Here is a 17,112-nt window from a genome sequence, read left to right as displayed (position 1 = left end):
CACAAAAATTAGCCCGTCTTACATTTAATTTATTCAAAATTGGAGAAATTACCCCCCATTATCTATTTTTTGTGAAAAAAAATTTTTGTGTTCATTATGTTAAGAGGACAAGGTCCGACGTTAATTTTGGTCCCTTCTGCATCGTAAAAAAATTTTTGAAAAAAAAAGAATAAGATTTTGAAGAAACTACTATATGCCTTATTTTTGTAATAGCTTAATATTTTAAGAAACTATAATGAACACTTACAAACATGTAATGGATGTTCCTAGTTGTGGTATCAAAAGTACGAAAGTTATTCAAAATCAATCATAATCCTATGAAACAGATAATTGTAACACATACTAGGAAAGGGTCGACAGTTAGATGAAAAAATAAGTATTATTAACTAAGTTAATAATAAAATATATGCTGTCAATGTGTGTAAAATTAATTCTCATTAATATTAAAAATTAAGAAATGATAGAACTCTATAATTGATATTGTAAATATCTAATATTGTTCGATGAATAATAAAAAAAAAGGTCGTGATAAGAGCTAAGTCAATAAATCCAAGTTGTTTCAAAAGGACTAATTAAAATTCATTTGTACAATGATGGATATGAATGAATCACAAATAGTTAGTGCACAATTTTGGAAAGAAAACAACATAAAAAATACACTACACATTTTCTCATTCTAGAAACTAGAGGAGCACATAAGTAAATTAGATGAAGTCATATATTTATATAGAAAAAATGAACCTGAAATGGGGCCCAGAGAGAGGTAGGGATAGAGAGAGAAAGACTGAAAATGTTTAGAGAGAGAAAGTATTTGGATTGGTAGACAGAAAGGAGAGAAAGAGTGGGGAGCAAAAAAAAAAACACAATTGTTTTCTGAGGTGTGTTTGGCCGTCCTCTTCCGTTCATATTTCTTCCTCGACCGCCTTCACAATTAATAACCAGATACGGAAAATTAGGAGAAAAAGGTCCAAACGAGAAAAGAGAAATCGAAAATCGAAATCCCATCCCCCCTTAGGATTTCCATTTTTCTTTTTCTTCTTCTCTCCTGCTAATTTTGTCTAAAATAAAAAAGCTTGGAATAATGATTTCATTCGAGGATCGGAGGAGAAGAGCTTAGGGTTTTTGAATTTGGGAAACTTAAGGATTCAAATTTGGGGACTAAATTAGCGGAATTAGGGTTTTGAATTATTGGAAAATGTTGATAAGAAATGCGACTGGAGAAGCTTTGGAGCTTTGATTCGGATCTTAAACGGAAAGGTTTTGAATTTAGGGTTTGGGTGAAGAGAAGAGCGGAAACATGGATGTGGATTCGAATATGGTAACAGCGGAGGAATCCGATCAGGAGTCCACGACGACGACGACGGCGACGGCGAATGGTCCGACGTCGGGAGAGTTATCGGGTGGGGTTGATAATTTAGGATCTCAAGCTTCTCAGCAGTCAGCTCAGCAAGGTCCTGGTCAGGCGGGTCAGCCTTCTTCTCAGCAGCAGCAGAGTAGTAATACTAGTCCGGTGGTTGGGCCGAGGTGTGCGCCGACGTACACGGTGGTGAATGCCATTATAGAGAAGAAGGAGGATGGGCCGGGACCAAGGTGTGGGCATACGCTTACGGCTGTGCCTGCTGTTGGGGAAGAAGGGAGTCCGGGGTATATTGGGCCGAGGCTAATTTTATTTGGTGGTGCCACAGCTTTAGAGGGCAATTCAGCTGCTTCTGGAACTCCTTCCTCTGCTGGAAGTGCTGGAATTCGTACGTCTTAGCTTTAAAGATTTGATCTTGTTCTTGTTCACTTTTACTGAAACTGGGGTGTTTTGCTTTAGCTATAATTGAAGCTGTTTGTTTCTATTGAGATAGCATTCCAGCTGAATCTTGGTTCAATTTTAGATAAAGTGAATTTGTAGAATCTGGATGTCATTCTCATGGTGTTCTTAAAGGAAAGGGGGGAGAGAGCAAAACAGGGGGATTCCTAGCTTGCTAAAGATTGAAATTTGATGTGAACCTGACAAATAAGGCATGCCATATATAAGTTGTGTTTCGTGAATTCTGTCAAGGTGTATATAATGTAGTGTTTAGGGTGAAGATAGCACCGTTTATTTTGTTTTTATATCTGTCAGTGAAATTGAAACTTATTCTGTTAAAGACACGTGGTAACCAGTGTAGTTATGATTGATTTCAGGATTAGCAGGGGCAACTGCTGATGTGCATTGTTATGATGTGCTGACAAATAAATGGTCTAGGTAAACTTTTGATCCCTATTGTCTTATTAACTTTTATGCAACACCTACAATAATTTTTCAGTGGCTTGCGTTGGGTTTGTTGTTTCTGTTGGAATTATAATTTTGTTGCATTTGACTTCTGCAGAATTACTCCAATTGGAGAGCCACCCACACCAAGGGCAGCTCATGTCGCTACTGCAGTTGGGACCATGGTAGTCATTCAGGTAGCTTAATAGTTCAGTTTACGTTGCAAAGTTTGAATTGTAGCGTATTCTTAAACTTTAGCTCTTTTACGAGGCTACTTTTCATTTATCGCAGGGAGGAATTGGTCCGGCTGGTTTGTCTGCTGAGGACCTTCATGTTCTAGACCTAACACAACAACGACCACGATGGCATAGGTTAGCCTTTTGTTAAACCTAAATGCTGAAAATGTATGTAGTTGGTTTTCATAAAACATATATTTGTCCCACAAACATTGGATTGACTATAATTTCCTATAGGGTGGTTGTTCAAGGTCCTGGACCTGGGCCTCGTTATGGGCATGTCATGGCTTTGGTGGGCCAAAGATATCTCATGGCTATTGGTGGAAATGATGGTTAGTTTTCCTGTGCCTGGCAGTTGGGGGTGGGAAGGGTGTGGGGAGAGGTGGGAGGAAAAAAATAAAAAAATGATGGTTGGTCTATTATCTCTCTTGATCTATCTTTGGTAGTCGCCTTTAACGTTTAATAGGCTTTGATGTGATGTATTGTTTCAGGAAAAAGGCCTTTAGCTGATGTATGGGCCCTGGACACAGCTGCCAAACCTTATGAATGGCGGAAACTGGAACCTGAAGGTGAAGGTCCACCTCCATGCATGTGAGTTTCAAGCCGCCTCTCTAATTGCTCATGTGGATTAGCTGTACTTGATTTTTATTTGTTTAACCTTTCACATGTTCTTTACTTGATCATTAGACCATGCTCATCTTCTATGTGATTGGTATTGATGATTTCCTTTGCTCTAGTGACAATTACAATGCATTTTGCACGGTGGTCAATCTTTCTGCTGAGTGGGTTTCTTTATGAATAGCTATATCGTCTATTTTGTGTATAGTATAGTTTCCTTTCTGTAAAGTGGTGCTATAAGCACATTGCATATGCAGATTAAGAGGGCCCAGTTATATTGCTACCTAAAGTATCATTATTCCTGGATCATCATTTACCTACGCATAGTGACTTACACTATTTGTTTCTCAAATTTATCTTTTCCCCCTGATGATCTGGATGTAACAATGGTTCTGCCCTTTTTCTGTTATTTTAGTTTTCTATATGGTGGTTAAAAGTTGAAGGGAATGATGAGTTCAATGCCAAATTTCTGAAAATTAACCTCTTTTCCCTTGCAAGAATAAATCTGGATGCTTCCAATTTCTGACTGAACATTTTCTCTTCGGCCTTGTGCAATTTGGTACTGAATGACATTATAATATGGCTCTATGGTATTCGTCAGACCTTGGGGCAACACCATCTGATACCCTATGTGCACTTCAACAAGTCAATAGGATTAGTGAATGACATCATCATGCCCTGGAAATATCCTGTTTTAAAAGGTTATGGAAGATTAAGAAATAGACTCGCTTGAGCTAAGTATGGATTGTGCAAAGCTCTATTAGGTCAACCAACTCTTGTCGTCAAACTGGGTCCTACTTAATTAAGCTACATTGAGTGTTCAGAGTTGCTGCTTTGTAAGGAGCTCAGCCTTCATTGTTTAGCATTGCTGCTTTCAAGGAGCTGAGCTTTGAGTTGATACTGACCTTTTAATATTGACTTGGCACTACTGTGTGGTGGAATTCTGGTTTCAACAGTGTATTTACTTTAGGTGCCTATAATCAGGAAGATATTGTTAGATCTTAGACCTATTAAAGTTTGGTTAAAAATGTCAATCACATCATAGTTTTTGATGTTGATGTCTTGTTATTAATTGCAAACAACACGAACCGTGAAAAGTTACATAATAACGTAAAATCTCGTCATTATTATAATAAATATAGCTTAAGTGAAATGTAAGGGTGCTGCTATTATTTTTTGCTCTCACTTGGTCAGATATCTCTTGCTCAACTTAGGCTTTAATTAGTGCTTTTCATGTAAAAGCAATCTGGACTTGGTTGTTTCCATGAGTTGGTGGGCCACTTGAGTTTATAGGCTAGCTGTTTCTTAGTAGGTTGGTTTATTCACTACCTGCCAGACAATATCTTGTTAACTAATTTACCTTTTGTGGGTTCTGCAATCTAGGAGCTCACTAGACCTTCCTTTTATTTAAATATAGCATGTTGAAGTTTACATATAAGTGAGTTTGAAGCAAAAAATACTGTGTGATTTTTTGGGTATATCTCTGGCATACTCTCCAGTTACCATGTATATGCATATGTAAATATACTTATATATTCAGATGGATGGATAAGTATATATAATGTGCGTCGCGCACACGCATATACATATACATCACTCTGGTCTAGTTGCACCACTAGAGAAGGGGGGAGGCACCTAGGGGAGCAATTCCTAGACCAGCAGAACGACATGAACGAATGATAAGATTGAGTGCAAGCCCTGCACAAAGAGAGAAGTCTGTTCCATGTCTCTCACCATAGATTCAGTAATCCTGAAAACAGCTATTGTTAGAGGCCATGGCCTCTAACTGAATTTCTCCAATAGTGATAGTGGACCTATATGTATTGTGATTGCGCTATCCTGCATAGAGGTTCTGACTCTGCTAAAGTGTTTCTAGAAACTCCACTCCATATAGAAGAGGAATGCTAAACAGAGGAAAACAGGAAGTTGTCATAGACTCTTAGTATAACCATGTGTATTATGAATATGGTCTGTTTATGACTGTTACCAAGGTGAGAGATTGAAGTTAGAAATTGTAGCAGCCGCCTAATTTTGTGGCAAGGCTTGTACTGTAAAGATTCAAAGGCTCTGTGAACTAAACTTCTGGTTGGGAGCATCCTGAAACTTGTGCAAATGCTTGTGCTTTAGAGGCAACTTTTAGTTTCTAGAGTACATCTGTTTGGCATTCTGGACATTTCAGCAAGATTTCGTTTGAAAAGTGACAAGTTTCTGTTATATGCTTTGCTTAACGTTTGTGATTATTGTATTGCAGTGGGCTACCTTTTCATGTCGGCTTTTTCTGTGTTATATTGCCGTATGGAAGTTGAATATTGATTTCTTGTTTTTCCCCTGTTGCTTTTCACAGGTATGCAACTGCAAGTGCTCGGTCTGATGGTCTTCTTCTTCTTTGCGGGGGGAGAGACGCGAACAGCGTGGTAGGCTGATACACATGTTCTATATGCATTACTATGTATATATTTGTGCATCTAAATTCCATTTATGTTCTCAATTTAATAGGCTTATTTGCCCTCGGTTCACCATTTTGTCTAAAAGACCACCTTTGTTTATCAGTTAGTTATATCTAGAGGGGTCAGAAAGTTAATGGCTTCTGTTGCATTATCATCACCATCATTGTCTTGTCCTTTCGTTTTCATTTTAGTTTTCCTGCCGAGGGGATGTTTCAATTCCTATTTAGTTCTCTTATTCAATTTTTTTCTTGTTTTTGCATTTCTTTCATTGCTAAATAGCTTGATCATGTGTGATAACTCTTATGGCTTAATTGGTGGACTGCATTTTCTAGAAAGCTTGGAGGCATTGCTTAACTTGAATGGTTGTTTGTTGATATTTGGAATTTGCTAACCAGCCTGGTCTATATTACTACTGGTGCAACTGATACTTATTGGGAACTTTGTTGTTTCACATTGTATTCATTTCTCTTTTGGTGCTGCTTGTAAAGACCTCTGTTGCTATATTGATTAACTGTTCTGTGCTCTTGTAGGCATAGGATTGATTGCACATCATCCATTCCATGGGACATTGACATGCTTCATTTTGCTGTTATTTTGTCCAATTTTTCTTACCAGAGTAACTGATTTTTTAGCCTAATGCTTCTTTGCTTTTTATCACTACTGTGAACTGCAGCCACTGGCCAGTGCATATGGGCTTGCCAAACACAGAGATGGTCGTTGGGAGTGGGCAATTGCCCCTGGTGTATCACCATCTCCTAGATATCAGCATGCAGCTGTGAGTTGCTATAGGAATTTTCTTTGTTTATTTGAAATTGTGGGCCAATATTTGCATCTGAACATTGGCTATTTTTCTGGGTTATAGGTTTTTGTCAATGCTAGGCTTCATGTATCAGGAGGGGCTCTTGGTGGTGGAAGGATGGTGGAGGACTCATCAAGTGTGGCAGGTACATACTTGTTTCTTTTTCCATCCAACAGATCTACGATAACTACCTGCATTTTTACATGCCTTCAAACTTCTTCGTGACTCCACTATCCCAATTCTTGCAAATTCACCTGTTTATTTCTTCTGTAGTTCTGGATACTGCAGCAGGAGTTTGGTGTGATACAAAGTCTGTTGTTACTAGTCCCAGGACTGGTAGATACAGTGCTGATGCTGCTGGTGGGGATGCTGCAGTTGAATTAACCAGACGTTGTAGGCATGCTGCTGCTGCTGTTGGTGACTTGATATTTATCTATGGAGGCCTTCGTGGTGGTGAGATGTGTTTTCTTTCCTGTTTATAGGATTCAGATTTATGGATGTAAAATTGTAAAGTGAGACGAGTATTCTTGTAGTAGTTTTTTGGTGTAATGAATTTTTTTCCATCTTTTAGATGTCTTACTTCTACTTTGATGATGCTAGGCGTGGGATAGTATGTTTTATTATATTGTGCTGTCTTTAATATTTCATAATAATATAGGATCTTGAGTACATTTATCTGTTTGTCACAGGTGTTCTGCTTGATGATTTGCTTGTTGCTGAAGATCTAGCTGCTTCAGAAACAACAGCGGCAGCTTCACATGCCGCCGCTGCTGCAGCCGCATCTAATGTGCAGCCAGGCAGGTTGACAGGAAGGTATGTTGATGAAAGAATGAGACAGTCAGTTCCGGAAGCAGTTACTGATGGTGCTGTTGTGCTTGGAAATCCTGTTGCTCCGCCGGTGAATGGTGATATGTATACTGATATCAGTACTGAAAATGCAATGCTTCAAGGTTCTCGGTGAGTCTCCTGGTTAACATGTACTTCGATTCATACAATGTGCTTTTGCTGCTTCGTGTTGATGTTCCATATCAATTTAACTGTCCCAGGAGATTGAGTAAAGGTGTGGACTACTTGGTTGAAGCCTCTGCCGCTGAAGCTGAGGCAATTAGTGCTACATTAGCTGCTGCAAAAGCTCGATTCAATGGAGAAGTTGACAGACCTGATAGGGGGGACCGTGGGCCAGAGGCAACTCCGAGTGGGAAGCAAATATCTTCATTGATTAAACCTGATTCTGCTGCATCAAATAATTCTGCTCCTGCAGGGGTTCGGCTTCATCATCGTGCTGTCAGTATCAAGTTTTTGATTTTATGTTGAAAATTATTTCTGTTTTGCTGGTAATGAATTGTATCTTAAATTGATGGTTTTACTCTAAATGCATTTGCAGGTGGTTGTAGCTGCTGAAACAGGTGGAGCATTAGGGGGCATGGTTAGACAGCTTTCAATAGATCAATTTGAAAACGAGGGTAGACGTGTAAGTTATGGGACACCAGAAAGTGCTACAGCAGCAAGAAAACTTTTGGATCGGCAAATGTCTATCAACAGTGTGCCCAAAAAGGTACCTGATCTTTCCTTCATGTGGATAGCTGAAGTTGTCATATTTGGGAAGATAGGTGATGAATTAAAAGGATCAGAATCAATAGATTTCACTCAAGTTTTGGGTTTAAAATGGTGCAACATCTGTTTAGATGGAAGGATTTGCTTTCCTAGTAGGAATTGAGAGTACGAATTTGATTGCAGAGCAGTCATGGACTGCTTTGAAGAAAGTTGATTGGTAGAGGAACTTTTATACAAGGACAACAGGCGTCTATTGTTGGTTCATCCAAGTTGACTGTTTGCTTGATGATGTCTCTCTCTCTCTCTCTCTCTCTCTCTCTCTCTCTTGCAGGTGATTGCTCATCTATTGAAGCCTCGTGGTTGGAAGCCTCCTGTTAGACGTCAATTTTTCTTGGATTGCAATGAGATAGCTGACCTTTGTGATAGTGCTGAAAGAATATTCTCGAGTGAGCCAACTGTTTTACAACTCAAGGCTCCAATCAAGATATTTGGTGATTTACATGGACAATTCGGAGATCTTATGAGGCTCTTTGATGAGTATGGATCCCCTTCAACTGCTGGAGATATTGCGTAAGTGCATTAATGGTGTACGCTTCTTAGCATCCTGGGTATATTGTTTTATGGGGTAATATGTGGGTGATAGTTCTCATACAGCAAAATAGCATTCTTTAGCTTGCTATTTGCTGTTTTACTGATTGTATTGCACTACATGCCCACTTTTTGCCTGCAGTATAATTAACTGATTTTTCTTAATGGGTTCTCTTTTTGCCCACTTTCAACCTTCGCTTTTCAATTTTGGTGGATCCACTTAGATCTTGTTCTGAAGGCAAAGTAAAAGGTTGTGAACTGCATGCTCTCTGGCATATATTGAACATGTAAATTGCAAGGCTTAAAAAGTTAAAGTTCTCTAAAGTGCTCTTCACACAATTGTAGTCTGATACCCTGTTTCCCTCGTCCGTCATATTTAGCCATCGCTTAATAAACAAGTTGGACGTCCTTTTATAACAAGCAAAATTCATATACAAAAGAAGAATGTGTCATTGATTGCCAACACCTGCCTACTTGATGTGTGTCGGCAGTACAAATGATTGCTAAGGCTGTCACTAACAGGTTCTTTAAGGCCAAGTTTTTGTCCGAGAAATGTGAATTAGAACATGGGTTGGATGGTCTTTACTTGTTGAGAGCTGGAAGAGAGATTGTTGACTGTGTTTGGGCTAGCATCTCTTTTGCTTGATCCAACTGCTGTATGGTACAGGAGTTGAGTAGCAGTGAGTAACAAGTTTTGGTGCTGTATATTAAAGCATTATTCCATATGAGTCTGTCCTCATTAATGAAGTTGATACATACACATGCACATTTATAATAGCAGCCTCAATTACGATTTGTTAATTGGGTGCCTATGGAAGCTTGTGCATGACTCCCATTAAGATTAAAAGAGGCATTCTGTTCATTTTTCATGCATGCTTATTTAACTTGTGATCCTCATCACGGTATCTTAAATCACTGGCTCTCAACAGAAAAAATTTCGGAGTTATGTTTCTTATGTTTTGGTTAAATTTTCAACTAAGTGAATTACTGTTTTGCACTCGTAACTAACTTTATGTAAATGACTGTCAGATATATCGATTATCTCTTCTTAGGAGATTATGTTGACCGAGGCCAGCACAGCTTGGAAACCATAACTCTTCTCCTTGCTTTGAAGGTATGCAAACATGTTTGTGGATCTTATAGTTGCTTTTCAAATCATGTTTGTGAACTTGACTTTGCATGGTCTTATGTTCACTAATTGCTGTATAGGTTGAGTATCCCCACAATGTTCATTTAATTCGTGGAAATCATGAAGCTGCAGATATTAATGCACTTTTTGGCTTTCGAATCGAGTGCATTGAACGCATGGTAAGTATTGTGGGAGAGTAAAAATTGTGGTTTTTCTTCCTGAAGAGATTATCAACATTATGCTGTTTGGAGCAGGGTGAGAGAGATGGAATTTGGGCATGGCATCGGATAAACAGACTGTTCAACTGGCTTCCTCTAGCTGCATTGATTGAGAAAAAAATTATCTGTATGCATGGTGGTATTGGAAGATCAATAAATCATGTAGAACAAATTGAGAGTATTCAGCGACCAATTACAATGGAAGCAGGCTCAATTGTTCTGATGGATTTATTGTGGTTGGTGCATTTCCGTGCCGTGTGTTATATTTTGTTAACAATACCAATTTTGTAAAGTAATTACTTGATTTCCTGTTTATAGGTCCGATCCAACTGAAAATGATAGTGTAGAAGGGCTACGGCCTAATGCAAGGGGTCCTGGGCTGGTTACTTTTGGGGTCAGTGTTCTCCCTCTTTTTGTGAATTTATTTCAAGTTTATTGTCTTAGATTATCATAATCATGTTTTCTATTCCAATATCTTTTTGTTGAGCTGGAAGTGTACAAACTTGATGAAGGGACTTCCTATACTGTCGTGTTGGAATGACTTTCTCTAAGCTTCACTCTGCGCATTCTGAGGAGTGTGAAAGCCATCTATCCTGAAGAACTTGTTCAAGTATTAGGAAATAACTGAAACAGCAGCATGAAAAGTGGACTCGTGGCATTTCTAAAGCAATTTAGCATCGTACCATGGACAATAGGCAATTTATATAGTTGTGCAACTATTATAAGATGAAGGAACAAGAAGCATAGATCATATCTCAATGCTTGTTCTATTTTGGCACACTTCTTCTTGTTAAATGCTCTTGGGTGTTATGTCATTGGAACCAAATAAGGCTAATGCTATGTTCCGATATTCTAATATGAGAAATTTTATGGTTGTCATGTGCTTCATTGTAAGCAATATTTTGCTTGTTGGATTGGATAAATTAGGTTAAGAATAAGGTACCTGGCATTTATTGTTGGTCATTTCATTTCAATTCTTTTGTTTTTTTGGTTCTCCATTGAAGGGGGAACTAGATTCTTTATTAGTCTTTAGGTTGTCAATTTATGATTTTTGGCCAAATTTATCTTCTTGACAGCCTGATCGTGTGATGGAATTCTGCAATAACAATGATCTTCAACTGATAGTCAGAGCGCACGAGTGTGTGATGGATGGCTTTGAACGGTTTGCACAAGGACATTTAATTACTCTTTTCTCAGCCACAAACTACTGTGGTATGGCCTTTCTTCCTAATTGTACATTATTATGAGCGACCATATGTCACCATAGGCAGACATGCATAAATGAAAAAATAAAAGTAAACAGAGAAATGTTCTTTTAGCTCTATTGAATCATTGGAATTTGATCCTTTCAGGGACTGCAAATAATGCTGGTGCTATATTAGTTTTGGGCAGAGATCTTGTAGTCGTTCCCAAGCTGATTCATCCATTGCCACCGGCTATTACTTCACCTGAAACATCACCTGAACGTCATATAGAAGACACGTGGATGCAGGTACAATTGTTTTCTCATTTGTTTCAGATTTTGTGCTTTTACTTATGATTTTTTAGACCTATTCTAAAAGTGGTTCTCTCTGTGATCTTTCTCAATTAGGAGCTTAATGCTAACAGACCACCTACACCAACTAGAGGTCGTCCTCAAGTTGCCAGTGATCGAGGTTCTCTTGCTTGGATTTAGATATGTTGTCCCAGATTGTTTTCCTATATTCTTCCTGGCTCATGCTAACACCTGGGATTTCCAGAGATTTGTACATAGTATGATGCCATATGGAGACTGCCGCAGGATCTGTTTCCACTTGGATACGTGACGGCTTTGGAGCTTGCAAGGTATCAAACTTCCACAATATATATGGGCCTTCAGGCACGGAAATTTTGAGTCTCAAACCATGTAGCAGGCGGAGGATTGTTTCTCGAGTGACGATGATGAAAGCTGATAGGGGTTTTTTGAGAAGTTCCTCTGTACATTGATGAGTTGCGTGCTGGTAGAAGTTGACAGCGTTGGTTGGTTCTCCTGGGGTGGGAGTAGTGCTGGGTATTTTTCTTGTTAGTGCTATATATTTTTTGGTCACTGGTTTAGTTGTATTATTTTTATCACTTGCTAAAGAGGGGACTTTTAGGAGGTTCTCAAAATGTGATTGGTGAGATATACAAAATCTTGGGCGTTCATGTAACATAGAGGGTGTCGATTTGTAATTTGTGTTGCCTGTTTTGTACAATGTAACTTCTGTGTGATGATAAAAAAGCTCCTTTTTCTCCAGTTTCGACATGATGTGATGGAAGAAATAGCCCCTCGATGTTCGGTTCATTCTTATACCACCTAGTTACTTATCTCTTATTCCCCTAAACGTTTTTTTTTTTTTTTTTTATTTATTGACGATGTAAATTTTCCTTGTGTTTTTTCCCCCCTTATTTTTGGGTGAATCACTTAGTGATTGTTACAGTACGTTGCAACAAATAATACAATCTTGCAGGGGATATCGAAACCATGAACTAAGGCAGCTGTCTCGAGGAAAACACTGACTTGAGCGGCCAGTGTTAACCATTTTCCGGGTACTCTTGGAAGCAAGTACCGGACGGCTATTTTTCAACTGCAAATTAAGTTAGGAGTTATTTCATCTCAAGCTAATGGCAAACTCTCCACCATTTAAAGATAATAAACAAACAAATGCTGGAAGACCATTGAGGAAGCCCAAAAACAATTTTTTTTTTTACAGAAAACGTAAATAAATCTGCGACTTTCTCAAGAGTAACTTTTTTTTCAGTTAAACTAGATGGCTTAATTCATCCACAGTAATATAACAGATGGATTCTCCATATGCTACAACAGATTCTAGTTTCACCCAACATGCAGGAATTAGTTGCAGCAGAGTACTGCTTTCTACAGATGTGAGCTGATACAAGTCTCTCCCTAATCATCAAAAGGCTTCTCAACACCTGGGAACAATCATTAATGTGACCAAGCACATGGCGCCTAACCACGTTTAACTGGCCTTTGAACATAAGATTTGTTGGGGTCTTCTGTCTTGAGCTTTGGCGGCCGAATTTCTCCTTTCTTAACCTGCAGAGATAGACAAATAGATATCTTGATCAGTCACAAGACATAGTAACATCTCCACTTGAGAAAAGACGAGAAAAAGCAAGCTCGAAGTAAATGGTCATGCAGGAGGACATATTACCTTCTTTCCACCTTTCATAAAGTCTCTCCAACTGGAAACCTGATGGTACAAGGGAAATGACCGACATTCAAAACAATGAGAATGGATAACCAGTTCTTTTACACCTCACTAATTCTATAAGCACAAAATGGTAAGCATGAGGAAAATTAGGAGTGCCCATCAGATGGAAGACTATGCAACATACTTCTCATTACAAGGTTTAAGTAAAAGAATGAACTGAGACAGCAAAATTCATCCAAGACTGCAAAAATCTCATGCCACATTCAGGAGATAGCAGACAAGAGGAAAAACTAATATACAAATCCCCAAGATGATAAGAACCGTTGGTAACTAGTGGAATTATTAATACGTTCACCCCCAAAGAGAAGATAAATGTCATTCGTGCACACCCCTCAATCTTAATCATTTGCACAATCAATAAGAGGAAGGATACTAGGTAGAAAAACAGAAAAAAACTAACCCTCTGTTCCCTTGTCCCTTCCCACTGCTCCTCATGCTCACGCTTCCTTTTCCACATCTCTTTTGATTCCTCCTCGTCCTTCTTCAACCTTCCTTCCTCTTCTGATATCTAGATAATTAAAGCATACCAACTGAATTCAGTCAAACAGATTATGTAGCACTAAAGGAATGAATTGTACTGTAACATACGCGCATCTGCATTTTTCTCCTCCGCCATTCTTGCTCCGTTAATATCTCTTTAACCTTCAGTTTCAGCTCTTGCTGGAATTCTGGTGATTGTTCAAATTCTTGTTCATATTTTCCCTGTAGAAACATTTACGTTAGTATCTATTCTGATACATCACATACTTAACCACAGGAAAATGGACAACAACTAGTAGCTCCTGCTTTTCATGAGCCAACTGCTTTTAATGTTTCTTTATAAAACAATTAGCCACATATTTAATTTAATTTTGTCCAATACATAGAAACAAAGGAAAAAGAATTGAAGAGAGACACTCTGGAGACATAAACTGGTCCAGCAATATTCTAAATAAAGTTCCAGGTTGATCCTTGGTAGAGTCAGAACAAGTAGAAAAGAATAAGGATAACAAGACACTGTTGCTACTAAACTTACCTCATCAACTATTGACTTCAACTTAGAAGCAGTATCTTTTTTAAGTTGCTTCTTCCTCTTTGCTCTAAGTTCCTCTGCGTTGAATTAAAAAATTTTCAGTGTTACCAAAGCTTGACAAAGAACACAAGTAAAATAGGAACCTAGAATAACACCTAATCACTTTAAACACCATTTAAATCATTCAAAAAAGCTGGATTGTCCACTAAAGATCCAGAACAAAGCATAACTTGTATTTATTAAAGCATCTGTATATCACCTTGTGATGTAGAGAAATGGTCACAATCATGACATGATCTGGATTCAAGCAATAACAAAACAAAATAAAAACTAAAAAGTAGGGAGAAAATTACTTATTACAATGATCTAGTAGCACATTTCAAATTCCCCTTTTGAAAGATTAGAACCCCTTTTTCTTTGGGTTTTGGGACAAACAAATGAGTGCGAGCCATTTAGGCAATGGCTTTTTCATAAAATATCATAAAGGATAATACTGCAAGTACCTTTTGCTGCATTCACTTGGTTCAGAACATATTCCCTTTCTTGTGGCTCAAGCAGCAGCTGCTGGGCTTTTGCTAATGCTGCAGCAAATAAATTTTGTTAGTAAGCAATTCATTGGGCGAACCAAATTGCACAGCATAAAAGCAAACTCGAAAACAATTAATTTGAGCCTCCACTATATGATTGTAAAGAGAATGGAGGACTGAAGAAGATCAGTTCTCCATAAAAAAGGAGTTCTGTATTTCCACATACTAAATGCTACTCTATAAGAGGACACCAAAAGGATTAGAAAGGTGTTTGCACTGTTAACTTTCTCCAAAAGTACAATCTAGCATTATAGCAGACCAAGGTCTTAAAAAGTACTGATAATTGCATATTGCTTCAGATTAGAAAGAAAGATAAGAAGATTTCATTACCAGCGAATGCCTCCTTTGCTTGTGGATGTTTGCACTTGTCCGGGTGAACAAGTAAAGACAACTATAAGAAGGAAAAAGCATAAATCTATCAGTTCATTTCGAATACCAAGCTGTTCATATCAACAACACAAAACCCTTATTCAATCTACAAGTTATCAAGCTATCGGCAATATAAAAAAGCTTTACCTTGCGATATTGTTTTTTCACGTCATCCACAGATGAATCAAATGACAGGTTAAGATAATCAAATGGATTTAACTTGAAGCACGAAAGAATCCTGAAAAAACGTTGAAAATTGGAGATTATATATAAGCAAATAGGTCCAGGAGGGGAGAGAGAGAGAGAGAGAGAGAGAGTATAAATGACATAATATGAAATAATCTGCCTAAGAACATTGAAGAACTCATATGAAATATAATTGAGAAGGTACTATCAGCAAAAACCATCAGATTCCTTCCTTTGCTTTGATGTTTCAACTTTTTCTACTCTCTGATATTTCCACTTTCATCAACACAAACTTTTTCTTCCTCGCACCATTTTGTTCTCTAGTCGAAGAAAGAAACTTATGGATAAGCATTTAATCAACATGCATGCTAGCATTTAAATCTCTTACTCCATTATATGTACCCTGAATAAGACAGCCAAACTTGTTGTGATCAGACTTAGCTACTACACAAGGCTTTGAACCTACAAATTTGTGCAACAGTTTAACTTTACACAGTCTTACTCCTGTAGCCCAAAAAGAAAAAAAAGCATTCTTGACTCAACTCAAGTAAGCCTATTCTCACTTATAGGCTTTAGGGTTCAGCAACACGATACATGTTTTTTCCATCCAACTCATGATTCAGGCTTATGTAACACTGCAAGTTGCCATGCATTTCCTAATAGCTGATTTCAATCCCTTTATCATTCTTTCCTTTAATCTTTCTAATAACCCTACTGGAAATGGATTTTATATACATCAAAAAATCAACCCAATCAGTTATCTGCTGCTCAATAAACACCTGGGCACTTATATATTGTCGTCTCATACATCTCTTTTCTCACAATTTCAGCATCATATTTTACCAAAAATCCATATACCACACCCTTTTTTTCTTAGCAGATGTTTTAGATGGGAAAAAGAAGTGCTATCTACCGTTTAACAATCTCAACAATTATCATTTGTAGCAATACAAGAAAGAGGACTTTTCCCAAAACAAAAACCCTAAATTTATTCTCATGTTTCAAATTAAAAATTGGCCCAATTGAACAATTTAGTCATCAAAATAAATGGAAAGCCACGACATAATTTATCAAAAAACGAACTTCTAACACAACAGTTCGCATTGTTTTACACGTAATATTTTCACACAAAAAAAAACACAAATTTGCACCAAAAATTTTAACAAATTAGCAACGAAATTTACATAAATTGAAGAATAAACTTGCACTGGAAAAAAAATCACTCAAATACACATAAAAACGGAAAAAAGAAAGAAATGAACCTATTGACTTCGTTATCACGCTCAACCTCGCTAACCTCTGCGAAGAATTGCTTCAGCAGCAAATCGTCGAGGTTATTGGCGCTGTTGTCTCCCATCCCAGTAGCCCACGGATGAATGAATTTCTTACTCAACCAAACACGATCTTAAAGGTTTCCTTTGCCTTTGCTGCTAATCTTTCCTTTACAAATATGGAAATTAGTTCGGGCCACTTTTGGGCTCCAGCCCATCTGAACCAAAGTAGAAGATCATCAATCAGGTTGGGCCTCAGAATCCAATCAGTCCATGGTATTTGAGTGAATGGGCTAATGGTGTCCGATTGTTTATGTTGGCTATTGGGCCATCATAATTTTTGCTTTTATGGGATTCCGGACCTGTCCAATTCGTGCGCAGATCTACCTCATCTTTTTAAATCACACGTTTTCTCTCTTTTTTTTTTAAATACTTCAAATTATCATTTTCTTTTACCAACAATTGCCCAATTTGCTTTTTTTTTTTTGAGGAAAAAGCCCAATTTGCTTTGATACAAGCAAGACAAAAATAGGTACGTAATTTGATTGAATGCATCCTTCTGTTAATGCAGCGTAGGAGAAATTAATCGATATATTAAATTGCAATTAGACCATTAGTGGAGATAT

At 37.8% G+C, this 17,112-nt stretch overlaps 2 protein-coding genes across 3 annotated transcripts; one reads left to right on the top strand and one right to left on the bottom strand.

Annotated features, from left to right (window-relative positions):
- The first annotated feature begins 750 nt into the window (after window positions 1-750).
- LOC113725967 (serine/threonine-protein phosphatase BSL3) lies at window positions 751-12,082 on the top strand. 2 transcript variants are annotated; one of them, XM_072075040.1, is made up of 22 exons: window positions 751-1,745; window positions 2,173-2,233; window positions 2,358-2,436; window positions 2,531-2,610; window positions 2,713-2,807; window positions 2,967-3,066; window positions 5,438-5,507; window positions 6,214-6,315; window positions 6,403-6,484; window positions 6,613-6,792; window positions 7,029-7,296; window positions 7,386-7,623; window positions 7,724-7,894; window positions 8,225-8,463; window positions 9,511-9,595; window positions 9,691-9,789; window positions 9,865-10,064; window positions 10,147-10,222; window positions 10,905-11,040; window positions 11,181-11,320; window positions 11,420-11,483; window positions 11,568-12,082. In XM_072075040.1, exons 1-22 carry the CDS (start codon window positions 1,298-1,300, stop codon window positions 11,579-11,581), a joined length of 3,027 nt encoding a protein of 1,008 aa, XP_071931141.1. In that variant the 5' UTR covers window positions 751-1,297; the 3' UTR covers window positions 11,582-12,082. The 2 variants fall into 2 exon arrangements, with proteins under 2 accessions (XP_071931141.1, XP_027105224.2); XM_027249423.2 differs by having other exon boundaries at window positions 11,420-11,695.
- Window positions 12,083-12,561: 479 nt separating this feature from the next.
- On the bottom strand, window positions 12,562-16,639 carry LOC113741746 (uncharacterized). Its single transcript, XM_072075056.1, has 9 exons — window positions 16,478-16,639; window positions 15,177-15,267; window positions 14,991-15,051; window positions 14,577-14,654; window positions 14,077-14,150; window positions 13,650-13,763; window positions 13,462-13,569; window positions 13,002-13,040; window positions 12,562-12,883 (listed from the first exon to the last, which is right to left on the bottom strand). Exons 1-9 carry the CDS (start codon window positions 16,570-16,572, stop codon window positions 12,797-12,799), a joined length of 747 nt encoding a protein of 248 aa, XP_071931157.1. The 5' UTR covers window positions 16,573-16,639; the 3' UTR covers window positions 12,562-12,796.
- Between the last annotated feature and the right edge of the window lie 473 nt (window positions 16,640-17,112).

This window comes from Coffea arabica, chromosome 1c (genome assembly GCF_036785885.1).
Source record: "Coffea arabica cultivar ET-39 chromosome 1c, Coffea Arabica ET-39 HiFi, whole genome shotgun sequence".
NCBI classification, from domain to species: Eukaryota; Viridiplantae; Streptophyta; class Magnoliopsida; order Gentianales; family Rubiaceae; genus Coffea; species Coffea arabica.
This window is presented reverse-complemented; position numbering and strand designations above follow the sequence as displayed.